The sequence below is a fragment of the Chamaea fasciata genome, unplaced genomic scaffold, assembly GCF_029207755.1.
Source record: "Chamaea fasciata isolate MVZ Bird 193981 ecotype frontalis unplaced genomic scaffold, bChaFas1.0.hap1 SCAF_3, whole genome shotgun sequence".
Classification (NCBI taxonomy): Eukaryota; Metazoa; Chordata; class Aves; order Passeriformes; family Sylviidae; genus Chamaea; species Chamaea fasciata.
The window spans coordinates 108,651,699-108,674,593 of NW_027094088.1; the positions used below are offsets into that span (position 1 = coordinate 108,651,699).

The 22,895-nt window shown below is 43.6% G+C and overlaps 2 protein-coding genes across 6 annotated transcripts; one reads left to right on the forward strand and one right to left on the reverse strand.

The window, feature by feature from the left end:
• The first annotated feature begins 649 nt into the window (after positions 1-649).
• ENPP5 (ectonucleotide pyrophosphatase/phosphodiesterase family member 5) lies at positions 650-11,555 on the forward strand. Its single transcript, XM_066180057.1, is given in 5 exon segments — positions 650-758; positions 760-791; positions 2,501-3,370; positions 6,452-6,628; positions 7,980-11,555. Coding segments are annotated over 5 exon segments (1,536 nt in total). The 5' UTR covers positions 650-672; the 3' UTR covers positions 8,351-11,555.
• On the reverse strand, positions 4,280-22,054 carry ENPP4 (ectonucleotide pyrophosphatase/phosphodiesterase 4). Of its 5 annotated transcripts, none has more exons than XM_066180056.1 (4): positions 21,863-22,054; positions 19,368-20,232; positions 18,309-18,479; positions 4,280-5,795 (listed from the first exon to the last, which is right to left on the reverse strand). In XM_066180056.1, the coding sequence occupies exons 2-4, from the start codon at positions 20,188-20,190 to the stop codon at positions 5,662-5,664; spliced, it is 1,128 nt and encodes a 375-aa protein (XP_066036153.1). In that variant the 5' UTR covers positions 20,191-20,232; positions 21,863-22,054; the 3' UTR covers positions 4,280-5,661. The 5 variants fall into 5 exon arrangements, with proteins under 5 accessions (XP_066036153.1, XP_066036150.1, XP_066036151.1 ...); XM_066180053.1 differs by lacking the exon at positions 4,280-5,795 and adding an exon at positions 14,265-16,137 and having other exon boundaries at positions 21,934-22,054; XM_066180054.1 differs by lacking the exon at positions 4,280-5,795 and adding an exon at positions 14,265-16,137 and having other exon boundaries at positions 21,884-22,054.
• Positions 22,055-22,895: the final 841 nt, after the last annotated feature.

Sequence of the window (22,895 nt, forward strand, 5' to 3'; positions counted from 1 at the left end):
GAAGGACATTGGGGGGCTGGAGCGTGTCCAGAGAAGGGAACGGAGCTGGGGAAGGGTCTGGAGCACAAGGCTGAGGAGGAGCAGCTGAGGGAGCTGGGGGGGCTCAGCCTGGAGAAAAGGAGGCTCAGGGGACCCTCCTGGCTCTGCACAACTCCCTGGCAGCAGGGGACAGCCAGGTGGGGTCGGGCTCTGCTCACAGGGAACAAGTGACAAGACAAGGGGACATGGCCTCAAGCTGAGCCAGGAGAGGTTTCGGTCGGACATCAAGAAGAATTTCTTCACAGAAATGATGATTAGACACTGGAACAGGCTGCCGAGGAAGGCGGAGGAGTCACCGTCCCTGCAGGTGTTTAAGGAAAGACTGGACATGGCACTGAGGGCGCCGGTTCAGCTGACGCGGTGTTGCTCGGTCCCCGGCTGGGTCTGTGATCTCAAAGCTCGTTCCCGACCCAAATGACGCCGTGACTCCGTAATTCCGTAATTCCGTGTCCCCGTCCCGCCGGGCCCGCCCCGCCCGCGCTGAGTGACAGCGCCGGGGCCGCTGCCGGGCGGGGCCGGGCCGGACCGGCAGCTCCGCGGCCCCTCAGGTAAGGGCGGGCGGCTCCGGCGCCGGGGGGTGCCCGGCGTGCCCGGGCCCGGGGCTGGGGGCGGTGCGGGCGCTGCGTGTGGGGAATGGCGGCCTGGGCTCGGCGTTCGCCTGTGCTGAGCTCCGGCGGCCGCCGAGCGGGGCCCGGGGCGCTTCTCTGTCTGTTTTGTCCGTCCGTGTGGCAGCTCCTGCTCTTGGCAGCCCGGTGGGTTCGTCCCCCCAGAGCCCCTCGGGCCCCCAGAGTTTTGTGGTGCCGAGTTCTGCAGAGACCCGCGTCAGTAGATGTGCTTAGGCTGTATCCGGGGAAGAGCAGGATGAGAAGGCCTTGGGAAAAACAAAAAAAACCCAAACAAACAAACAAACAAAAAAACCCACAAACCCCCCCCCCCCCAAAAAAAAAAAACCCAAAAAACCCCCCACAAAACCAAACCACCTGTCATTTATTATTTATCGAGAGCATTCACTTAAGGAATTAGAATAATATAGATTATGCTGAGATCATTAATTGTGTGAAATTCGGAAGCAGAGACTTGATTTCACTTGAGAGGGTGTCAATCCATACTTGTCCCTCCCCAGATGGGGAATTTATGGGCTATGTGTAATTTGGCATCTGGGGTTCCGATGAACACAACAGTGTGTTGTCCTTTCATCCCTCAGGGTCAGCTGGAAGAAATCCCCCATCAGGTGGATCTGAGGTAATCTGTAGCCTTTGGGTCTGTGTTGTTTGCTTAAAGGGCTTGTTGTGTCTCTGGGATGTCAGTTTGTTCTTAGCAGAACTCAAGGCCTGGATTTTAATTTTGAAAGACACACGTTTGATGTAACATTTGACTGCCTGCAAGTCACAGAATCCTAGAATCACAGGGTGGTTTGGGTTGGAAGGGACCTTAAAGCTCATCTCATTCCAACCCCCTGCCAGGGACAGGGGCACCTTTCACCAGCCCAGGTTGTCTGTACATCTTGGCTTTGGACACTTCAGGGATGGGGCAGCCACAAATCCCATTCCATTGTTGCAGTGGTATTCAGATGCTTGTTATACCGTAATGCTTATATTCACTAGGATATTTATGTAGTCTGAGTATTAAGATGGTTTCATTGGTTGCAAATTCACTGTTTTCCAGCTGAATTTCAGTGGTGATTAAGTCCCAGAGGACTGCTGAAAAATGGGAACCCAAAGGGAACTGTGAGGAAGACTGGTACAGCCCACATGCAGTATTGGATTGAGCAATATCTGGTCTTGTGGTTAAATGATGCTATTGAGCAAAAAGTGGGGAATATTAGCATGAATTTTTAGGTCAGTTACAGACAGTGAAGTTCTGTGTGAGGGTTCTTACAGGCATCTTGCTTTGAGTAGATATCTGAGTTTTAAACTAGAAATTGTTTGGGAAGAACAGGAGGAAGCTGGGGCAGGGGAGCACAAACCAATACAATGTGAAATTGTGTGTCGTATTTTGTCAGATGAGGACATAATAAGGACTGTTAGATGATAAACACCTGTCATAGCTAGGAGTAGTCAAAATCTTCAAGTCTCATGATCAGAATTAGAATCCCTGAAATGGTTTGAATTGGAAGGGACGTTATTGGTCATCTTGTTCCAACCCACTGCCATGGACAGGGACACCTTCCACGAGACCAGGTTGCTCAGAGCCCTGTCCAACCTGGCCTTGAGCACTTCCATGGATGGGGCAGCCACTGCTTCCCTGGAGCTGTTCCAGGGCCTAACCCCCCTCACAGTAAATAATCTCTTCCTAATATCTAATCTAACCCTGCCTTCTGTCAGTTTGAAGCCATTCCCCCTTGTCCCCCCATGCTTTTGTAAAATATATCTTAAGAATATATAAATACATAAGGAATATTTTAGCCGCTCGCTCTTTCAACTAAGCTATGACTTTGACAACTTCTGTCTCTGCTCAACAGATGCCATGTTGCCTCAGAAGAGGGGACAGATACCTTCCAGCACAGCCATGAGCAGTTATTGGAAAGTCCTGGGAATTTTCTTACTCTTTCTTCAAAGTGCTCTGTCTCTCCAGCCAGCCCAGCCCAGGGTGCTGCTGGTGTCTTTCGATGGGTTTCGGTGGGATTACATCTACAGAGTGTCTACTCCCAACTTTCACTATGTCATGAGCAGCGGGGTGCACGTCAGGCAGGTCACCAACGTGTTCATAACCAAGACGTACCCCAACCACTACACCCTGGTGACCGGGCTCTACGCAGAGAGCCACGGCATCGTCGCCAATGAGATGTATGACCCTGTCCTGAATGAAACCTTCTCCCTGAACAAAATGAACACCCACAACTCCAAGTTCTGGGAAGAGGCCAGCCCGATATGGGTGACGAACCAGAGGGAAGGGCACAAATCCGGTGCTGCTATGTGGCCTGGAACAGATGTGAAGATACATGGAGTCCTGCCTGCACATTACATGCCCTACAATGAATCTGTTCCCTTTGAAGAAAGGGTAGCAAAGCTCATTGGCTGGTTTACATCAGAAGAACCCATAAACTTTGGTCTCCTGTACTGGGAACAGCCTGATGAGATGGGCCACTTGCTGGGCCCAGAAAACCCACGTATGGGAGTGATAATCAGTGACATTGACAGAAAACTGGGATATCTCATTTCTGAACTGAAGAAGGCAAAGCTGTGGGATGTGATAAATGTCATAGTCACAAGCGATCACGGAATGTCACAGTCGTCCTCAGAAAGGCTCATTGAGCTGGATCAGTACGTGAGCAGAGAGCTCTATGAAGTCATTGACCACTCCCCTGCAGTAGCCATTTTGCCAAAAGAAGGTAGGAGCTACAGTATAGCATTCCCTGAGAAGGTACTTGAGTATCCAAACTTTATAGACTGAGTTGGTGGTGGCAGTATTGATGGCAGTAAGACATCAGCCTTGAACAAGGAGCACTTGCAAGATCCCTTTCTTCTTTCTGTGGGCTCTGTCAAAGGCCTGGATTAACTTTCAGAAAAGTAAAGGGAGCAAATCTGTTTGCTGTTGACTAATATTGCCAAGGATCCTTTAGTCCTTGTGAGAAGTAAGATAATCCAATGGCATTATCAAGGCTGAATGGTGCTCTAGATAGATAACACCTGCATGTTACCTATCTTGCCTTTCATCAAGATGCTGAAGCCATAGTGGAAGAATTATATTTCTAACTCAAACAGTAAAGTGAGAACAGATGGGGATATTTGATAAATAGAAAGCCTGTTTTGGCTATTTGATTAGCTGCCAGCTATTGTAGTTCACTTGAGTTTTTTTTCCCCCTGTCATGCTGAACAGCCAGCCAGTTACATTCATACCATTTTTACTGAGATAAAGATGGGCAGGAACAATGCTGGAATTGAAATCTATCTGAAATCTGGTTGCAGTCACCAAGGGGTTGCTGAGGTGGCAGGTGTATGTTGAGTGTCACTAATGCATCTGCTCTTTATTTTGATGATCAAGTACTGTAAACTACTTAGTGCAAGACTGTTAACCTGAAAAATAACACACCTGCCTACACAAAAAAAAAAAAGTGCTAATTTGGAAGCTGCATTTCAAGGTGGACTTCTGGAAAGGTGTTTCTAAGAATTCTGTAACATTTGCATCACTAATGGATAGATAGCACTCTGTATTTAATGCCCAAGCAGGGAGAGTATTTTGCAGAATTAAGTGAGCTTTAGGTGCATGAACATACGTGTCTTGTCATTTTTAATTCAAAGAATACTCCAGACTAAAATGTGAGTATGCCCAAACTGAGGTCTGTGCTGCCTGGGCACAGTCAGGGCCTATAGCTGGGTGCTGTTTCTCTCTGTGGTGATAAAAGAGCCAAGTTTGGGAGCTTCATCCCCATAGAGGCAAACAGCTTGCCCAAGATGTCTCATTAACAAATAAAGAAGCTGTAAAAGTAAACTTGCTGAAACCTCCCTAATGCAGTAAATGAGAACTTTAAGATGTGTAACTTGATTCTCCTGTCTGCTAAATGCTGAAACGTTATCTCTACTGCAATTAGATGACAGAACAGTAAAAAAGCAATTTCAGTGGATTTCAGTAACAGCTTGGATTTGATTTTGCCCAGATATTCAGGTATTTATTACACTACCAATAAACAAGAATTAGTTTTGAGGACAGCTAAAATCCTTTCCTGCAGTAGTACCAGATGTGATTTTTATTATAGAATGATGAGTTTCACTGTCAGTTCAGGTAGAAGCTAATGTATGCTTAAGTACATAACATTGATTCTTTGCCTGTTATTCAATTTGTCTTTCTTAAACCAAGGGAATGGTAAAACTTAATGAGATTGAGAAAAAGTTTGGATGCTTAAAAATGCAGCAATTTCTTTTAACTGTTTGCTGTGTGTGTTGCTTCCCCAAGAGATGGATTAAAGCTGTTATTTAACCATGTTGGTGTATTAGTGTGTGTGGGGAGCTAACTAGATGTTCACAAAGAAGGTGATGCTGGTGATGCTGGCCTTTTTCTTGCATTTAATACATTAATTCAAATAATTAGGGTAAAATCAAGCCTGCTATATTTGGGGCTTCTCCTCCCTGCCATCCCATATAGAAAGCTGACTTAGCAAAATTAACTTTATTACTAATATAGTCCTAGAAATGCCGCATTAGAGTCCCTCTTCTTGTTACTGTAACTGTCTCTGATACCTTCGTTTTTGCTGTCTCATCTTGACCTTTGTTTTGTTTCTTAACTTAGTGATTCTTTTTTTTTTTTGGTGCCAGTTTGAGATAAGAAATGTTAATGTGTTTCCTTCAGAATGTATACATTAATGTATTTTCCTTCAGAATTTCTATACTGGATTCTGGGAGCTGAGGGGGGAAATGAAGATGGTTTCTTTAGAAATATTAGCCAATTTCTCCCAAACTTTTTTCACTGATATCCATTCAAAACTCCATGGATACTGGAAATGGCAGTCTGAAAGGGGCCTGATGACACACTGTGCATTCAGCTGCGTGTGTCACACAAATACTTACCTAAGTCACAGGGCTGAGGGATTTGGTGTGTCACAGAGGTCTGTTGTGTGCTCTCCATGGCTCTCAATAGGAATCTGGCCTTAAGTGGAGGCAGGGAATGAAGAAATTTGGTGAGATGTCACTTCCTGAACTTGCTTTTGTGTTCCTGGCTGTCTGTTCTGGTTCCTCCATTCTCTGCACTGGTGCTCCAGCCAGCTTGACCAACTGGTTGTGGCTCTTCAGTGGCTCTTACTGGAAAGGCAAGCTCAGAAACTGGAAATAAGCAAATAAAGAATTGGGGTAGAAAATGCCTATTTTATTCAGTGTTAGTAGAGCTCTTAAGGGTTAGTGCTCACTGTGACTAGAGAAGGGAAAGGAGCAGGCACTGGGAATACGGAGGAGTAGCTCATGCTGTTCGCTGTTACTGAATAATAAAGGAAAGCAACAAACTGCTTTAAAATGGATGAAAAGTGTCACTTGTTGTCACAGCCAGCTAGGTGACAGAATTTGGCCTGAATGCAGCCATTACCTCACAAACAGGTTTAGGAGCTGTTTTCTTGCTTCCGGGCTTTGCACAGAGCTAGAAGGGTTTGGTTCCTTTTCCAGGAGACAACTGAATGCTTTCTAACTCATTCCTGTGAGAAGCTTGCATTCTGATAACTGTGAGAGATTTTTCTAAAATTAGCAAGGCAGTTATTACTTGGGAACAGGCTGTGAAGTCTGGTGCTGAGGGGGATCTTACTGTGACTGAGGCTCTGGATTTTTCACAGGAACTTCTGTGCACACACTGTCGTCTCTTACAGTTATAATTCACTTCTGGGGAAGTGCATTTTGCCCTCTTCTTTCAGCTGTATTTTAACTACTGATGAGCTCAGTAAACACACTGGTATGTTTATTTTTTGTCTTTTGTCTCTTTTGTTTGTTTGAAGGCAAACTGGATGAAGTATATGAAGCTTTGGCCAACGCTCATCCCAACATGACTGTATATAAAAAGGAGCAGATTCCAGATAGATTTCATTACAAACACAACAGTAAAATTCAGCCCATCTTAGCAGTGGCTGATAAAGGATGGGAAATAGTACGTAACAAGAGTGATGGTTTTTTACGTAAGTATTGTGTCTTTATAGCATTTTGCTGTATCTTCCAAGGCAGGGACCTTATGTGGTACTTTTCTCTCCTAGTATCAACAACCAATGTTCATTTCTTTTTTTTTTTTTTTTTTTAAGGCTGGGAGGGAAAACTAAAGTGTGTGAAATTTATAATTTTTTTCCCCTGATGGGATGAGAAGCACCCTACTGTTAGGGGAGGAGGATCTGCACTTACTGTTTCTTTAAACATAAAACTTTCTAAGATAAGATCAATCACATGTTTTAGTGGCTCCATACTTGAGGTCTTTCAGGATGTAGCAAACCAACAAGCACTTCCTGAGAGATTAAAAAAGAAAGTTGTAACTTAATGTGTTGAGTAGAGGGTGAATAGGGTTGTTTTATCATGTCTTACTTTTTTACTGGAGAAGGCTTGTGTTGGGTTGTAAAATACAAGAACATTTTCTGAAATGTCTGAGCTTGTGTGTGTGCTACACTCAGAGTAACCTCATTCTATTGCTACAAAGAGTCTTTGTATATTGTGTTACTGCACACCAGTGACTGCATTTGCCTTGGAGGAAAAAATGCAGTCTAGGTGATGTGGAGGAATAAAACCCCCCAACACTTTCAAGTTCCTCGCCTTGCAGTTTTGAGATTTATTATAGGTAGCTTGGAGACAGTGAACTGTAACTTCTTGGTAACCTTAAGTACAGATGTCATATAGTCAGTTCTTACATTTCTAATTGAGAACCTTTTGAACTTTGCTGCTGGTTATGAACCTGAACAGTGTTACCCAGCAGGATTTAACAAGATTTTCAGTAGCTGCTGAGAGCACCTTCTTGTGCCTGTGTGTTTGATACACTCCCAGTTTTTAATGCCACTGTCAGGAATGGGAACTGGACACCCACCAGTGAGTTCTTCCTTGTTGAGGAGTTGATGGTGCACAAGTTTGGACAAAATATCAAAGTGACTCCTTGGAGTCTGACTCTACATGTTTTTTTGTTTTTTGTTTTTTAATTTTCTCTAAGTGATCTGGATCAGTTGCAAAGTTGAAGTTTTTCCTTGAGGAAAATGAAGGAAGTTTGGGTGTACACAGTGTGCTGTTGACAACGCTGTTACTGCCATATGAGCTCACTTTTTTCCCCCTCTTTGTTAAATAGTGCTCTCCATTGTGGGTTTTTTAGGTATTTTCTCTTTGCAGTTCTGAGATTTGATATTTGCTGGGAGACATTTGTGCTGTCAATCAAACAAATTCTTCTGAATCTCTCTAAGGATGGCTGTGCCTTTTCTGCATTCTGATAATTCTAGGAAAATGTTCAGTGCTTGCTTTGCAACTTTGGGATATTGACCTTTATCTATCTTTTATTTCTAGTTGGTAATCATGGATATGACAATGCTGTACCAGAAATGCATCCCATTTTCCTGGCAGTTGGGCCTGCTTTCAGAAAGAATGCCACCAAACAATTCATGAATGCTACAGACTTGTACCCCTTACTGTGCCATCTGCTTGGCATCAACCCACTGCCCAACAATGGTTCCTTCAGTGCTGTGAAGGATATTCTTGCTGAAGAAGTTCCTGGAGCCCGTGGAGCAGATTCCTACTCCACTGTTGTAGGAGTCTTCCTTGGCAGCTTGCTTGTTTTGGTTTTTACTGCAGTTTTTGTTAAGCATTTTGTCCTTGCCCAAGCAAATTCCATGCAAATCCGACACACTGAAGCTGCCCAGCCACTGCTGCAAGATTAATAACACCTGGGATTATTTCCTGTTTGAGGCTTAAGATAAGCCTATACAAAGCAAATAAACAATGGAGGTGGATCAGCATGACTATGTGGAGTGAAAGGAGATGGATGCTGATCCGTTGGTACTCTGGGGCACGTACAGACCAGGGATGGAGAAGAGAGCATGCTCCTGTTTCACCCTGCAGCCACTTCATCTTCCACGGCTTGAAGATATCCTAGGTAAACCTGGAAAGCTCTGTGTGTATGTAGACCTGTAGTGACAATAGACCTCAAATACCTTATTATGGATATTTTTAGGGAAATGGCATCAACTGGGGTGCACTTCACAGACTATTAAATGGTGATTTCATTTCCCACCTTCTTTTTTGTTTTATTCTTTGAGGGGTTTTTTTTTGAGCCTCTTTGATTTTAACAAGTCACTGAATGGTACTAAACTTCTTTGTTAATATTTGTCTTCCCTGCCCAAGGAAATTTTTGCATGGATCACCATAACTTGGTGGGTGAAATCCTGCAGGAAAGAACATTATTATTCAGCTAGGTCTTGCAGTGCTAGGTGTCTAAGTTTAGAGTTACATCTATTTCTTCAAATTACTGTGTTAACTGTAGCCCCAAAATACAAATCTTAAGTGGTATTGTCTTTACTAATCAGCATTAAACTGCTTGCTTCTTAATGTTTTAAAATTTTATTTAAGTAAATATAGGTTTTTACCACTTTAGATATGATTTCAGATAAATGTAGGCCTTTACTTTTTCTACTTCCTGTACACTGCACTAAATTTTCTAGAAGTTCCATGCAGCTGGCAAGATAAAGACATGTAAAAGCACCACACCTGTATACCCAAATGGAGGCTTTGCTATTTCTGTGGTACTAAGGGAGGTGAATAAGTTAAGGAACAAGGATGCTCAGCTGGTTTCAGAGTGTTTATCAGGCTTGTCCCTGGTCTGCTACTGGAGATTCTGAGTTTGACTTGTGTCTTGTGCTTTATCTGCTCTTTCTGGGTGGGCCTTGGATTGGGATGATTAGGATTACACACACAGTTTAAGAGGCAGCTGTATAAATCTCAAGCCATATATGTTCTTGAATCTGAAAAAGCACACTAATAATTTTTAAAAAGGGTGTAAGACTGGAGTTTATTTTTCCAGAGGAAAACCTCTGTCAGGGAAAAATATTAATTCTGAGTCAAAAAAGGTACATATTCTCATTCTTTTGTGTGTGGCAATAAATCTTCTTGCCTAGTGCAGTTGTGGGATTCTTGTGAGCTCACTTAAATGGTAGGTGAGAATCTGCTGACTAAAGTTTGTATGAAAAACGTTCTTAAGTGAGAAAAGTTGTCTATTGTCAGACTTCTCCCCTTCTCCCTGTGAGATGACAGTATTTCTCAGCACTTTGTGGCTGAGTACAATGCCTGAAGGAGAAAGAATCTTTCAAAATCTGTGCAGAAGTAGCAGACTGGGTATTTTAAATGCAGTTCATGTCTGTATCCACAGCCCCCAGCAGAGGGCAAGGATGGGGAACACTTCGGCTTTGGATGTGCTCTGCCAAACCAAGGGCATGACTGACAGTCAGTACTGCAAGGGGAGGGCTGGGGTACAAAATCCCTTTTGCTGGGCTAAATTCCAGCCTTGGTGAAGATCTCTTGTGTTTCTCCGTGATGAGAGGGACACTTGCCTAGCACCAAGCTGCCTTGCAGACAGATGTGGACATTTCCCGAGGCCACATTTGGGTGCAGTGAATGCTTCAGAAGGAAGGGAATGTAATAGCCCAGCTTCAGGGTTCTGTTGGAAGTTCAGCTGTAATAGTAGCTTTAGAAAGGCAGGAAAAATGCATGTCTGCTGGAAGACAGCCCTTGATTTGGGGGATATCTATGAAATCCTGTGAACTCCAGTTTACTCAGTGCTGTTACTCTGCTGTGATCTGCCTTGCTTTCCTGCATTGCCATTTTCTCAAGAAAACACTGAAGGAGGTCTGTAAGGCTGATTCTTAGTGCAGCTGGCCATTAGCTGTGCCTGAAGCTAGATTTGCTGGCACAGGTAAAACTGATACTGCAGGGGCTCCAGCTGAACCACAACAGCAGTAACCTATTCACAGCACTTTTCAGAGACTGGAGAAGTCTGAGCACAAACCCCAAACCTCTGAGTTCTTACTCATCCCTTCCCTATCCACCTTCCAAAAAGTGGATGGCACACAGCAAACTGATGCACTGAGTCCACCTTTTCTTTTTTATGTGCAGCTTAAAAATGAATTGTAGCACAAATGTATTGTGTGTTTAAAGGAAGATCTGCAGGCTTTGATAAGGCAATAATAATGACAATTGTCATAATAAGGCCATAACCCTCACCTGTAGCTTCTGCAATTTAGACCATGTTGCTTCAGTAGAAATTCTTCTTATTGCAGTAATTTCATAGCAGTGATTGTGGCAGATATAAAAATAACTGAGTTGTAATCTCAGAGCTTTTCCTTAAACCCCACTTTAATTGTGGCAAGTGTAGTTCTATCATCAGCCAAAGTGACCCTTGATTTTAAGGAAGGGGCAAAGTTTGTCAGTGTTGATCAGTCACTGGGGACTCAGATTTACCTGCCCAAATATGCAACAAGGATAGAGCAGTAGGTTTTCCCCAGCAAAGGGTTTGGGAACAACAACACTCATAATAGGCTGGGGACACGAATGTGAGAATTGTTGATGTCATCGTTCTGTATTGCACTGTGAGGCCCTCTTTGAGGAGGGCAAAATAAAGCTTTGTAAAATAAAATGAAGAGAATCTTGTAGCATTTGGGTATTTCAGATTAGGGTCAAACATTTCCTTTATTCTTAGGTGTATTTGCAGGTACTTCTTGGGTAGTTCCTTGCTAGGACTTTTGCCCAACAGTTTTAAGTTACTGGGTGTGAGCTTAATGAAATTGAAAGCACAGATGCCTGGAGAAAAACAGCGACTTTTTCTCTGATGTGACATTTTGTCAGACACCTTTTTGGGTGGGGGGACATGGGATTTGGTTTCTGTATATATGATACTTTCTGTGATGTACAAACAAGTTTATTGGAAAGAGAACTTGAGTACACTGTACTGCTTGTAACTTAAACTTGGAAACTAAGAATGATGCATGATATGTTTCATTACTGACCTGTGGAGCATACAGATGTCAAATGTTTTGTTTCTTCTTGTTTGGAAATGCTGAAGTTAAAATACATCTTTTGCTATAATGCTGTCAAGCATGGAGTGCTGGCTTCATTTAAAACACTTCTGGAAAACAAACTTGAACTGGGGGGAAAATTACTGGGGGAGAATGGTTTCAACTTGTATGCATCCCAAATATTCCTTGGACTCTGCAAAGTGTATGCCTTTGTTAAAAATAACTGTAAGTGTGATAGAACTTTGGAATTTTAGGTCACAGTTCTTATATAACAGACTTCTTGTTTCCCACCTTGCTGCCATATATGGAAAAAACCAGCCACTGGTTACTAATAGTGGGAAACCAGTTTCTTTTACTAAAAGAAAATCTTCCAGACTTTCTTGGTCAAGAGCTGCAGTAATACTGCTACAAGAAATGCAGCTGTAAAAAAACAAAAAACAAAACCACAACAACAACAACAAAACCCAAACAAACACAAAACCCCCTCAAACCCAACACCAAACCAGAAAAATCAGATTCATTAAATCACTTAGGTTGGAAAAGACCTTTAAGATCATCCAGTCCAACCATTAACCCAGAACTGCCAAGCCTGTTGTAAGAGGAAATGTGCAAACTTACTTTTCATACAACCATAGAATAGTTTGGGTTGGAGAAGACCTTAAAGATCCGCTCATTTCAACCCCCCTGAGCTCTGTCAGAAGTGTGAACAGCACAATCTTGACCTGCATGTGGGAGAAGGACAAATGTGCAGTGGTTGGGTCCTGTTGCTTTGTAAAATGGAAATTTAACAGGCTTTCTTCCCAGTCTTCTTCCCTGCTGAAAAAATGCCATGGATGCTGTGTTTACCATATCCATGCTGCTGTACAAACCTTTGATGGCAGGTCTGCTCTGCAGTAAAGGTGATATAAGCATTTATTAGATAGCAAATTACAAAAACTGTTGCAAGCACATGAAAATGATAAAGTCAATACTGGTATAAGCCTTTCCATAATGAAATCCCAATCTGAATCCTATTAACAAACCTCCATTACTAGTTTTTTGCAATAAAAGATGTTACCATGAATGTTAGAGCAAACATTTGTCCCTGTGGTCTGGTCCTTGGAGGTACACAAAGTTGGTTTATTTTCGCAGGCAATATGTAGGCAGTGAGTTACTGAAAGCAGAGTTTCAGAGCTGTAGTTCAGTTGTGGAACTGTTTCTGTGATGCCAATGCCCAAAAAACATGGAACCCCAGAGGGGTGGATGTTCCAGGGCTGCTGTACCCAGTGTGGAGGCAGTCAATGTAATGAAATATCAGCCTTCAGAGCTGGGAAGTGTCACTAAATATCCCCTATTCCCCTCTAAACTGCAACACCAGTTAAGGGTTAGGAACTTTCCCTGAATTAACCTGCCCTGTGTGACCATTGCTGAGTTGTGTCTATTTAGGAAGTCATTAAATGCTGCCACAAACTACTGTCCCTTTATTGCAGCCTTGAGGAAGCACAAGCCACAGCTTTGCTGTTCTTGTTCTGAGCTGGCTGCCCAAAAGGAAATCAGCCACTGGTTTTCATGAGAAATACTTCACACAAACCAGAATGAGGCAGTGGAAATATTTTGTCACGTTTAAGGATCTATTTTTTAAACTAATCATCCTTAAATGAATCAACATGTCTTAAAGACAGAAAGATTTTTTTTCTACATTATTGTGATTTGTACATGATCTGTATGAAACTGGCTGTACAAGAGCTACTGTGAAACCCTTTGTGCCAGGAAAAACACTCAGCACCCTAACAGACCACACCACATCTCTGGAAATGAAAACAATCAGCAGTGCAACTGGAATATAGTTTATCCTACTTAACACTTAAATTTCCTCTTTAAACCCCTTCCACAGCAGAACTGTGTCATCTTCATGCTAAAGGGAGGAGGAACAGAGGGTGATAAGGATTTCCACCAGACAGAGGCACCTGCTGGTTTCACAGCAGCTCAGTGCCTGTAGCAGTTCTCATCAGAAGGGGCTGCCTAGAGCTAGGAGGAGAAATGCATTTATGGACTTCGTTTTCCCCAGCTGTAGCAACATTCCTATTTCAGATCAGAGTTCTGGCATCCTGCTTCAGTCATCATTTACAGTTCTGGTCACCAAAGCCTTGATGGTAACTTTGCCACCTGCCTGGGAAGGGATGCACAGAGGAACTGAGAGCACATCGACCACACGCTGTGTGACAGCTGCTGGGAGGAAGGAACAGAGTGGAGAAAATACTGTCCTAATCACTTTTAGCTTCTAGAAAAACCCCAAACCTCACAGGTAGAGGTCAGGATGTCTGCCAGAAAGGTAAACTCAGTCAAGCCTTTCCAAACACAGATGATGCAAAGCATCTCCAGTAATTCTCTGACTGACCTTCTGAGGAGCCCACTCTGCATTAGCAGAATTACAAGAACCCAACAAAACTCTCTCCAACACAGGAATTCAAGCATCTTCCCTTTTACAGCATGGCTAAGCCTAGGTTCTACCCTGCAACATATTCCTTTTGTAGTTACTCATTAACCTCACCTCTTGGTGCATGTAATAATTAATTTAAATATGGCAGGATGAGGAAGTGACTCGGTGTTCAGTCCAGCTACTGCTGTAGAATATCAACAGGCTAAAATCCAGTACCCTGTCAGTGACAGCACAGATTTTTCAAGGGGCCTGAACCTCTTTCAATTAACCTGAACTTGATTTCAAGTTCAGATTAATTCAGAGTAAAGCATGAGTAAGTAATAATTAGTAGTTTGGAAAAAAAAAAAAAAAACAACAAAACAAACCAGAACTGGTTAGGTTTTGGATTGTGCTTTTTATCAAGTACAATGGAATCCCTAGACAGGAAGACACACATTACCAAAACTTCCACATATTTATAAAGGTCAAGTTTATTTTTTTCCAGTGGGCAGTTCAAAGTAACCTCTTCCCTCCAAAGTTCCTGCTGCCTCCCTGTCAGATCACTAAAAGGCTGTGGCCAACACCAAACTGCAATGAATTTGAAGTTGTGAAAGAGAAACCCCATTGCTACCAGGTTCCTCTGTCACTTTATTTTTTAAAAGCATCAGCTTTGCAGGAAAAGGACTTGGTAACTGTAGTTCTCTTTTTGGGTTAGCAATTACAATTTAATCTCACTGAAAGATAAGGTACCGTTAAAGGCTTTTTCAATCCAACCATTGTTTTTATAGCAAGTTACTAGATGACCATTAACAAAGAATAAAGAGTTTCAATTAAGAGAACAGTTAGCTCTGGTCTTCATCAGGAATTTGCATCTATGTAGCTTAAACATTACACAGAATTTATTTTTTGAGTTAAGATCTGCTAATTTCTTCCTTTAAACTTCCAGGGTTTAAAATACAAGTTTGGAATCCTTGCTTGATGACTTGCACATCAAACTTTCAATTCTTGCTTTTTAGCACAACAGCCTTCAAGAGACAATTATGAGCTGATACACAGGGCAGAACCACCTTTATCGCAAAAACACCTTCAGCAGAATTTATTCCTGAGAAATTTTCCACGGGGTTTAGGAGCAGTGATTTTATACCTACAGCTGATGAAACTGGGTAGTTCAAAGACTCTCAGGTTAAACTGACTCTTTTGAGATCAGGCAGTAGTGCCATCCCAACTGGACCTGTGGATCTAAGTCATCATCCAGCGACACATATCCAGAAATGTCAGAGCCACTTGCCCAGGCTTGTAAGTGCTGAACCACATAGTTTATTGCTCAAAATAGAAGAGATATGCACCAGTTCTTTCATCAATGACTTCTATTTTCTTTCTCAGAAATTTCTTGTCACATTGCTGACTTAGGGTAGAAACAAACATCTTGGATCTTCTCTTTCCCCAAATTTAAGGGCACACCAGAATATATTCGCAAAACAGAACTAACTCCTAACTTTCAAGAAAAGTTTTTCTTTCCAACACAGCTGCAAGAACCCTAAAAGTAGTCAATATTAATTTAATACAAAAAGCAATTATCATTTACAAATATTAAAATTCACTTTTTCTACCCTGGCTAGTCACACTTTGGAGTCTCATTCTGAAACTGTTCAGAGGCTTGAAAAATGAATGAAAAACTAAGCATCCTTATTTTGTTAAGCATCTCTTCCAGTAAAAAGCCACCTGTTCACTGTTTGGTTATGAAAATATTTTTATATGACACTAGTCACACAGATCAGCAGGGTCTGGCTGTACAGTATTTTACACAGATAAAGTGCATCAAAGAATGCCATCCAGTGCAAATTGAAACTGTTGTCCTGACATCACGATGTAGGAAGCGAGGCCCGGCCCCCTCCGCGCTACCCAATCAAAGGATCGTCGTCGTCACTCTGTAACTGGAGCCGGGCAAAGGGCCGGGATGGAGCCACTCTGCTCTTGGAGATGATGATAAGGCAGGTGAAAGTGCTCAGGACCATGAAAACCCCGATGACGATCCCGATGGCCTCGGGCACACTGATGCACCACTGGTCGGCCAGCAGGCACTTGGCGTTGGCCAAGGTGCCGTTGTGGGGCCGCGGGGCCAGCCCCAGCACGTGGCACATCATGGGGTAGATGTCCACGTTGGCCAGGCTGCCGTGGCTGGAGCCGCGCCGGAAGGCGGGACCGCGCGCGGCCAGGAACGGGTGCATGCTGGGCAGGGCGTTGTCGTAGCCGTGGTCCCCCACTGCAGCGGGGCAGAGCACACAGTTATGGCACAGCTCCTGTCCATCTCCCCCACCCCCAAAGCACGTGCTCTAACAACATAAAAGCAGCTGTTGGATCACAGAATGTGTAGGTTGGAAGAGAGCTTCAAGATCATCGAGTCCAACCCAGCCCTAACACCTCAACTAGATCATGGCATCAAGTGCCACATCCAGTCTTTTTTTAAACACATCCAGGGATGGTGACTCCACCACCTCCCCAGGCAGACTATTCCAGTATTTAATCACTTTCCATGAAAAATTTCTTCCTAATATCCAACCTGTATTTCCCTTGACACAGCCTGAGACTCTGTCCTCTCGTTCTGTCAGTTGCTGCCTTCAACTTCTGTCAGTTCAACCACAGAAGGAAGCCAGAGTTCCTTCCCTCTTCCCCAAACCCCACAAGTCTTTTCCCAGACTGGCCTTCCCTCGTGGTTCTCCCTCCCATTAATCCCTTTTCCTGTCAGTGTTTAACATTCCCAGTTTTCTCCTTCCTATTCTTCATGCCAAAGTTAAAAAGGAGGTTGCCACTCCACAATGAGTCAGTAGCTAGAATGCAAATTTTTACTTCTCAGATTCTGGAAAGTCATCTCTCCTTGCAGAGCGGACACTTTAATTACTTAGTAAAAATCAGGCACCTTTCTCTTGATAGTGTTCAGTTCAAGCATATTAAATACCCTTAATTCATGCTTATCAGATAAGCTACTTCAGCTGAAGGGACACCCAAAGAGTCAAAACCAAAAGACAAAGGATCACTGTGTCTCTGGCAGGCACATGGCAAAACCTTTGTGGCTATAAGGTCAGGAGTACTTGGACATCTGGTAGGTTTTTAAGATGGACTTTAAACAGCTAAAGAGCAGCCATTGTCAAATTTCCTAATAGCATTCCTGAAAAACCTGTCCAAGGTGCCAGAAGTCTCTCACAGCACACACAGCACAGTATCTGAGTGACTGCATTTAATTTTTAGTCCATTTCTTAGTAACAGTGGAGGAATATCCCTGAGAACTGTTTTCTTGGGGGCTTCCCTGAAGCAAAACATCCAGATTCCAAGTGATCTGGTCACATCCCTTCAGTGAGCTTCCACTAGTGCTTTTTAATGTTTTCCACCATTCTGTTTGTTACCACATCTTGTTTGTCTTGACTCATGTCTCTAGATTGTTTCCCCTGCCTTTTACTACTTGTTTGTCCTGAACAGAGCTACTCCAAGTTCCCTCTCCGATGAAGCTCCCAATTTTTCACTTCTGAAGTAGGATTCTGGTGTGTGGAGTTACTGGTACACTTGGCAATTACTGTGCTGCCACTTTGTCCGTGAAGACAATAAAACTTAAACAGGCTTTTAGGCTAAAACTGCCCCTGCCTGATTCTGGGAAGCCTTCACAAATAAATTGCTTCACAATGCTGTTCCTTATAAATATTCACTTACTAACTATTTTTAAGTACATGAAGTTGAATATAACCAGAAACAAGAAAAAGAGAACTCTGTTCAGAGCACACCTGTGCAACATGTTGCCAAATTCAAGATAATTGCAGCAAATCCGTGGGGAAATTAAAATACAAACACATCCTGCATTAAAAAGCAGTACTTCTGTAGAAATACTGAAAAAACCTGAACTTAATTCTGCAAAGGACAGACAGTAAGATCAGCCAAACTGGCTGCAACCAGGATTTTACACCACTCAACATACTGCTGAGTCAGAAGTGACACCTGTTGAGTTCTGGCTTTCAAACATGCTGCTGTGTTCCTACTATTTTTAGTATTTCCCGCCATTTATTTTCATTCCTTAGTACGTGTACTGCAATATTAAATGTTGTGTGTTGCATGCTTCAGTTTATGCACCCCTACATATATATTTTATATACAATAAAAAGTTAAGCCTCCAGAGAGAGCTTGAGACAGATTGCTAACCTGCCCAAGATAACTCAGACTATTAAGCTGAACACAACAAAGTGTTTCAGCCAACACAATATTCCCCATCTCCTCCTCCTCTGATAAACACTCCAGGCTCAGGCTGAGAATGTTCTAGAAAATGCTGCACTATTCCTAAACCTGTACAGTGCCAGGACTTTCCCTTGCTAAATGAGAACCATCCTGCAGCTGGCTGGAACTGAAACACGGCAGTTTACCCACACAAACCACAGAGGAACACACACTTACACTTGGACAGGGACTCGTTCTGTACGATTGTCCAGCCTTCATCTGCAACCAGAATTATGGGCTGGATTCTCTTGTGATGGCTATAATGGAATCTGTCCGGAATTTCTTCTTTCAGATAAACCTTCATGTGACTGTTGCAATTTTTGAGTAAGTTATACACCTCTTCTTTGTCTGCCAAGGAAAATATTGCACATGAAACAGCTGGAAATTAACTTCTGTTTACTACAATTGTCTGATATTAAACCTAAGATCCATTATTTCAAAACAGTTATTTTTAAAAACACACCTAGAAAAGGATTTTTTCATGTCCCTTATGAAATGCTACATTGCTTGAGGTGAATTTCAAAATTTGCTTTCATTTTAAATCAGACGCCTTCCAGATGTGGGCTTGGACCTACACCTCAACTTACCATGTGGGCTTGAAGGGTAAAATTCAAGCAGAGAAATCAAGAGAAAGCAATTACCCCCTCAAGTAGTCAATATTTTATCCAATGCAGTATTTTTTTTTTTTTTTAAACTGTATGAATCACTTTGTTCATTAGTCTGGCCACAGAGAGGCCAGGAATGTCATGATTTCAGACATGCGTGCTGGGGACTACTCCAAGGTACAAAAATGGAATTCATGGTATGAAATCTTAGGTTTCACTCCCAAAAACAGAAGTGGTAAAATGACCAAAGTTGGGACTAGATTTTTACTTGGAAATTTACACAATTACATTTTTTGTTCTGAATAAACCCATGGGTTTATTTCATGCTCCCTGTGAATTACAGCTGCATAGACTAAGTGAGCAACAAGAGAGCAGGTAAACTAAGTACCTATCTACTTTCTCAACCACCTGTACCAGGGTCATTAGCCACAGCAATTTGAAAAGAAACTCTCCTTGTTCCACTGATTGCCAAAACAAACTTCTAAATAAATCATTCTCTAGCTTAGTCATTATCCCAAAGTTTTGCAAAAGATCAGAACAAGTCTAGCATACTGTGTACTTTTTAGAGGCAAGATAAACAAGACTGAATTCTCAGTATATGCCTTAAAAAAATAACCAAACCCGAACATACTCTGCCTTGGCAGCACCGCAGCAACCGGAGTCTTGTCTATCAGGGTGTAGTTATTGCGCCCGAGGCATTCATCCAGGACAATCAGCTTCTCTGCAGAACACGAGGCCATTCCATGGTCACTTGTTATTATGACATTAACAGTGTCCCACAGACCCGATGCCTTCAGTTTGTTCATGAGGAAACCTACATGTTTATCCACTTCTTCCAACACACTGCTCATGTTCTGGGTGTTATCTGGGCCGTACTTGTGCCCGCTGGCATCTGGTTCTTCCCAGTAGAGAACAGCGAAATTGACCACGGGGTCAGAGCTGTTCAGCCACTCAACAATTCTCTCCGCTCTCTCCTCAAACTTTACTGAGAAGTTGTACTTCATAAAGAAATGAGGGGTGGTGTTGTTGATTTTTACATCACTGCCGGGCCACATTGCAGCAGCACTCACTCCCTTTCCCTGCTGTTGATTTGTTACCCAAATTGGAACTGCATCATTCCACCAGAAGGGATCCGAATCGTTGAACTGTGAGAATTTTTTCTTGGCATCTGCATCGTACATGTCATTAGCCACAATGCCATGGCTTTCCTCATACAAACCCGTCACTATGGTGTAATGGTTTGGGAAAGTCTTGGTGATAAAAGAATTCATGACTTCTTTTACAAGCACACCATCCTTAATGAATTCCTGAAGATGTGGAAGTGTGTAGTTTTCCAAGTAATCAGCCCTGAAGCCATCAAAGGACACAAGAAGCAACCTGGGTACAGAGTCACCAGCTGAGCAAGCACAAGAGACAAGGATTCCAGCAAAAAATAACCTCAACATCGACCTCATTGTGGAGACTTCTAAGTGCTTTCAGCAGGTAATCAGATGCACCTGAAAAAATTTAAACAGACAAGGCATGTAACCAAAACAATTCTACTGTGACCAGTTGAACTAGCTATACATTATACACATCTTCCTTCCAGAGGGTAAATCCAGAACACCCAGTCTAAACAACATTTCCCTACTGACTTCAGAGGTTTCTCACATATTGTCAGTGTTTTTCATATATTAAAACAAATAAGCAGTGAGATTTTTTCCACTGCAGACTAAATGAAAGGAAGAATTGTTTTCTTTTGATCAATTATCCCATTGTTGTGTGTGTCCTATTACAATTCTACATTCCAAGACAGAAAATCAGTATTTTTCCTCATGTTCAAGCACAAGCACTTGAACAGTTCCGGACCCACATTTAAGAGTCCTCTGCAGCCCTAAATTCTTCTTATACATCACTGTTCAGGTCAGAAGCTTGTTTTCTACTATAACTGTATTTTTCCTTTTTCATCTCACTTTTTCAGTTTTCACCCTCCAGAGTTGCTGGAAGACTTTTCAGCCTTTCAACATTACCATTTAATCATCGTTTATTCCACACACAGAACTGCCAGGAGTAACTTCTGCTTTCCTTCTAAGCAGCTCTATATCACTATAACAGCATTTAAACCTGTCCTTTATGTACCACACTCTTCTCTCTATAAAACCCCCAAATTTAATAACAGCTATGAGGCAAGTATTTCTCAGCAAGGAATTAATGACTATTCTAAGTGCCAAGTATGATTTGTAAGCTTTTACCGCCTCTTAATGTATTATGTGTGACTTAAGCACTTTGTTTAGGAAGGTTCAGAATGATGCTCTCACAGTCTTTAAGAAAGAGGAAGTGACGCTCCAAGTTCCACAAAACCTTCTACAATGTTGTCAGGCAGCATATTTGCCTCTCAAGAAGAGTCCCATTCCTGCAAATTTTCCCTTTATATTTTTTTTAATCCTTTATCTTCCTTTATGTGCAGACAAACTGTGATTCCACACGGCACAGCAGCTGTCTTCCCAACATTTTTAACATAAACCCTTTCCCGCAAACTCCTTAAAACAGCGGGTTTATTTTAAAGGTGTAAGGAGCTTTAATGTTAGATGTGGCTTTAGCAGTGACGGGAATTCAAAGCACGGGAAGCCACCCTCCGCGCCGGTTAAAATAGAAGATACAAGAAGTTGCAAGGATTGTCAAAAACAGCATTAAGGCATCTCTTAGCACAGAGGACTTAAGAGGATTCAAGCCCTTTTAAAGAAGAAAAAGGAGAAAAGAAATGGGTAGAACAACGCAGCGGCCAATCACCCGTGCGGCGCTGTCAGGTGCTTTAAAAAGCAGAACCAGAGTTTCCACAGCGCAGTAAGACGCAAACCCGCAGCGCTCGCTTCGAAATGCTCCGAAGCTGCTCAGCACTGTTGTTTTTACACACAAGTGGCGTGTTCTAACCAAAAATTAACCCTACCCCAGGCAAACCCAGCAAAACTGCCCAGCCGTGAAATACCACCAGCACTAGTTCACCTGCTCCCGAATCTCCCGACCGGGTTTTGGAGTTGCTCGGCCCGGTCGGAACGGAGGTTATTTATTCCGCCTGCAAAGCGCACACACGCGGCACCCCGACCAACCGGGCGCTCCGGGTCGGTTTCCCCCGCGCCTGTCCCTCACCCGCACTCAGACCGGGCGCACCGTGCCCACAGCCTCCCGCCGCGGGACACCCCCGTCCGCCGGGGCCCCACCGTGAGGTCCCGCTCCGCCTCCGCTCGGGCCGGGACGCGCGGGCGGCACCGGAGGTGACCGGGGGAGGCGGAGGGGGCTCAGCGCCTGCGCACCCGCCGCCCGCTCAGCCCCAACCGGCAACTGACGGGCCGGCGGGGGGGGGGGCGCGGGAGCCCGTCGGTGAGCGCGGCCTCCGCCCGCTGTGATTGGCTGCGGGCCCGCTGGCGGGAGATCCGATTGGCTGTGGTGCGGGGGGCGTGGCGCTGGGATGAACGGCAGAGGGGGGGAGCGGGAAGTGAGGGGCGGGTGGTGAGAGGGGTCGTACGGGGGCTGTGGGGGCAGGCGGAGGCCATGGGGGCAGGCGGAGGCCATGGGGGCAGGCGGAGGCCATGGGGGCAGCGGGGAATTTCCAGTGTCACAGGATCACTTAGATGGAAACGAGCTCTGCGATAGTCGAGTTCAACCTAGGGCCGATCACCACTTTGTCAGCTAGACCATGTCTCTTAGTGCCACCTCCAGTCTTTTCCTTAAACACCTCCAGAGACGGTGACAACATCGCTTCCTTCGCCAGTCCATTCTAAAGTGTAACCACACATTTTGTGAAGAAATTATGCTTCATGTCCACCTAAAACCCTCCCGTGGTGCAACTTGAGACTCTGACCTCTTGTCCTGTCCCTCGTTCCCTGTGAACAGAGCCCGACCCCACCAGGCTGTCCCCTCCTGCCAGGGAGTTGTGCAGAGCCAGAAGGTTGCCCCTGAGCCTCCTTGTTGTCCTGATTTTCAGCCTTCTGATGACTGTTTACTTATTTCTAGTGGAGTTTCTCACAGATGTAACATAAACACGTAGATTGTTTTCACATACCAGTATGTGATGGACTTCTGAGATGACCATTGGGGTCAGAGGGGTGTCCCCTTTATCCTCCAATCCTGGACCAAACTCCAAATCCTATTTAAACCCAAAAACGACAATACACGGCCCTTT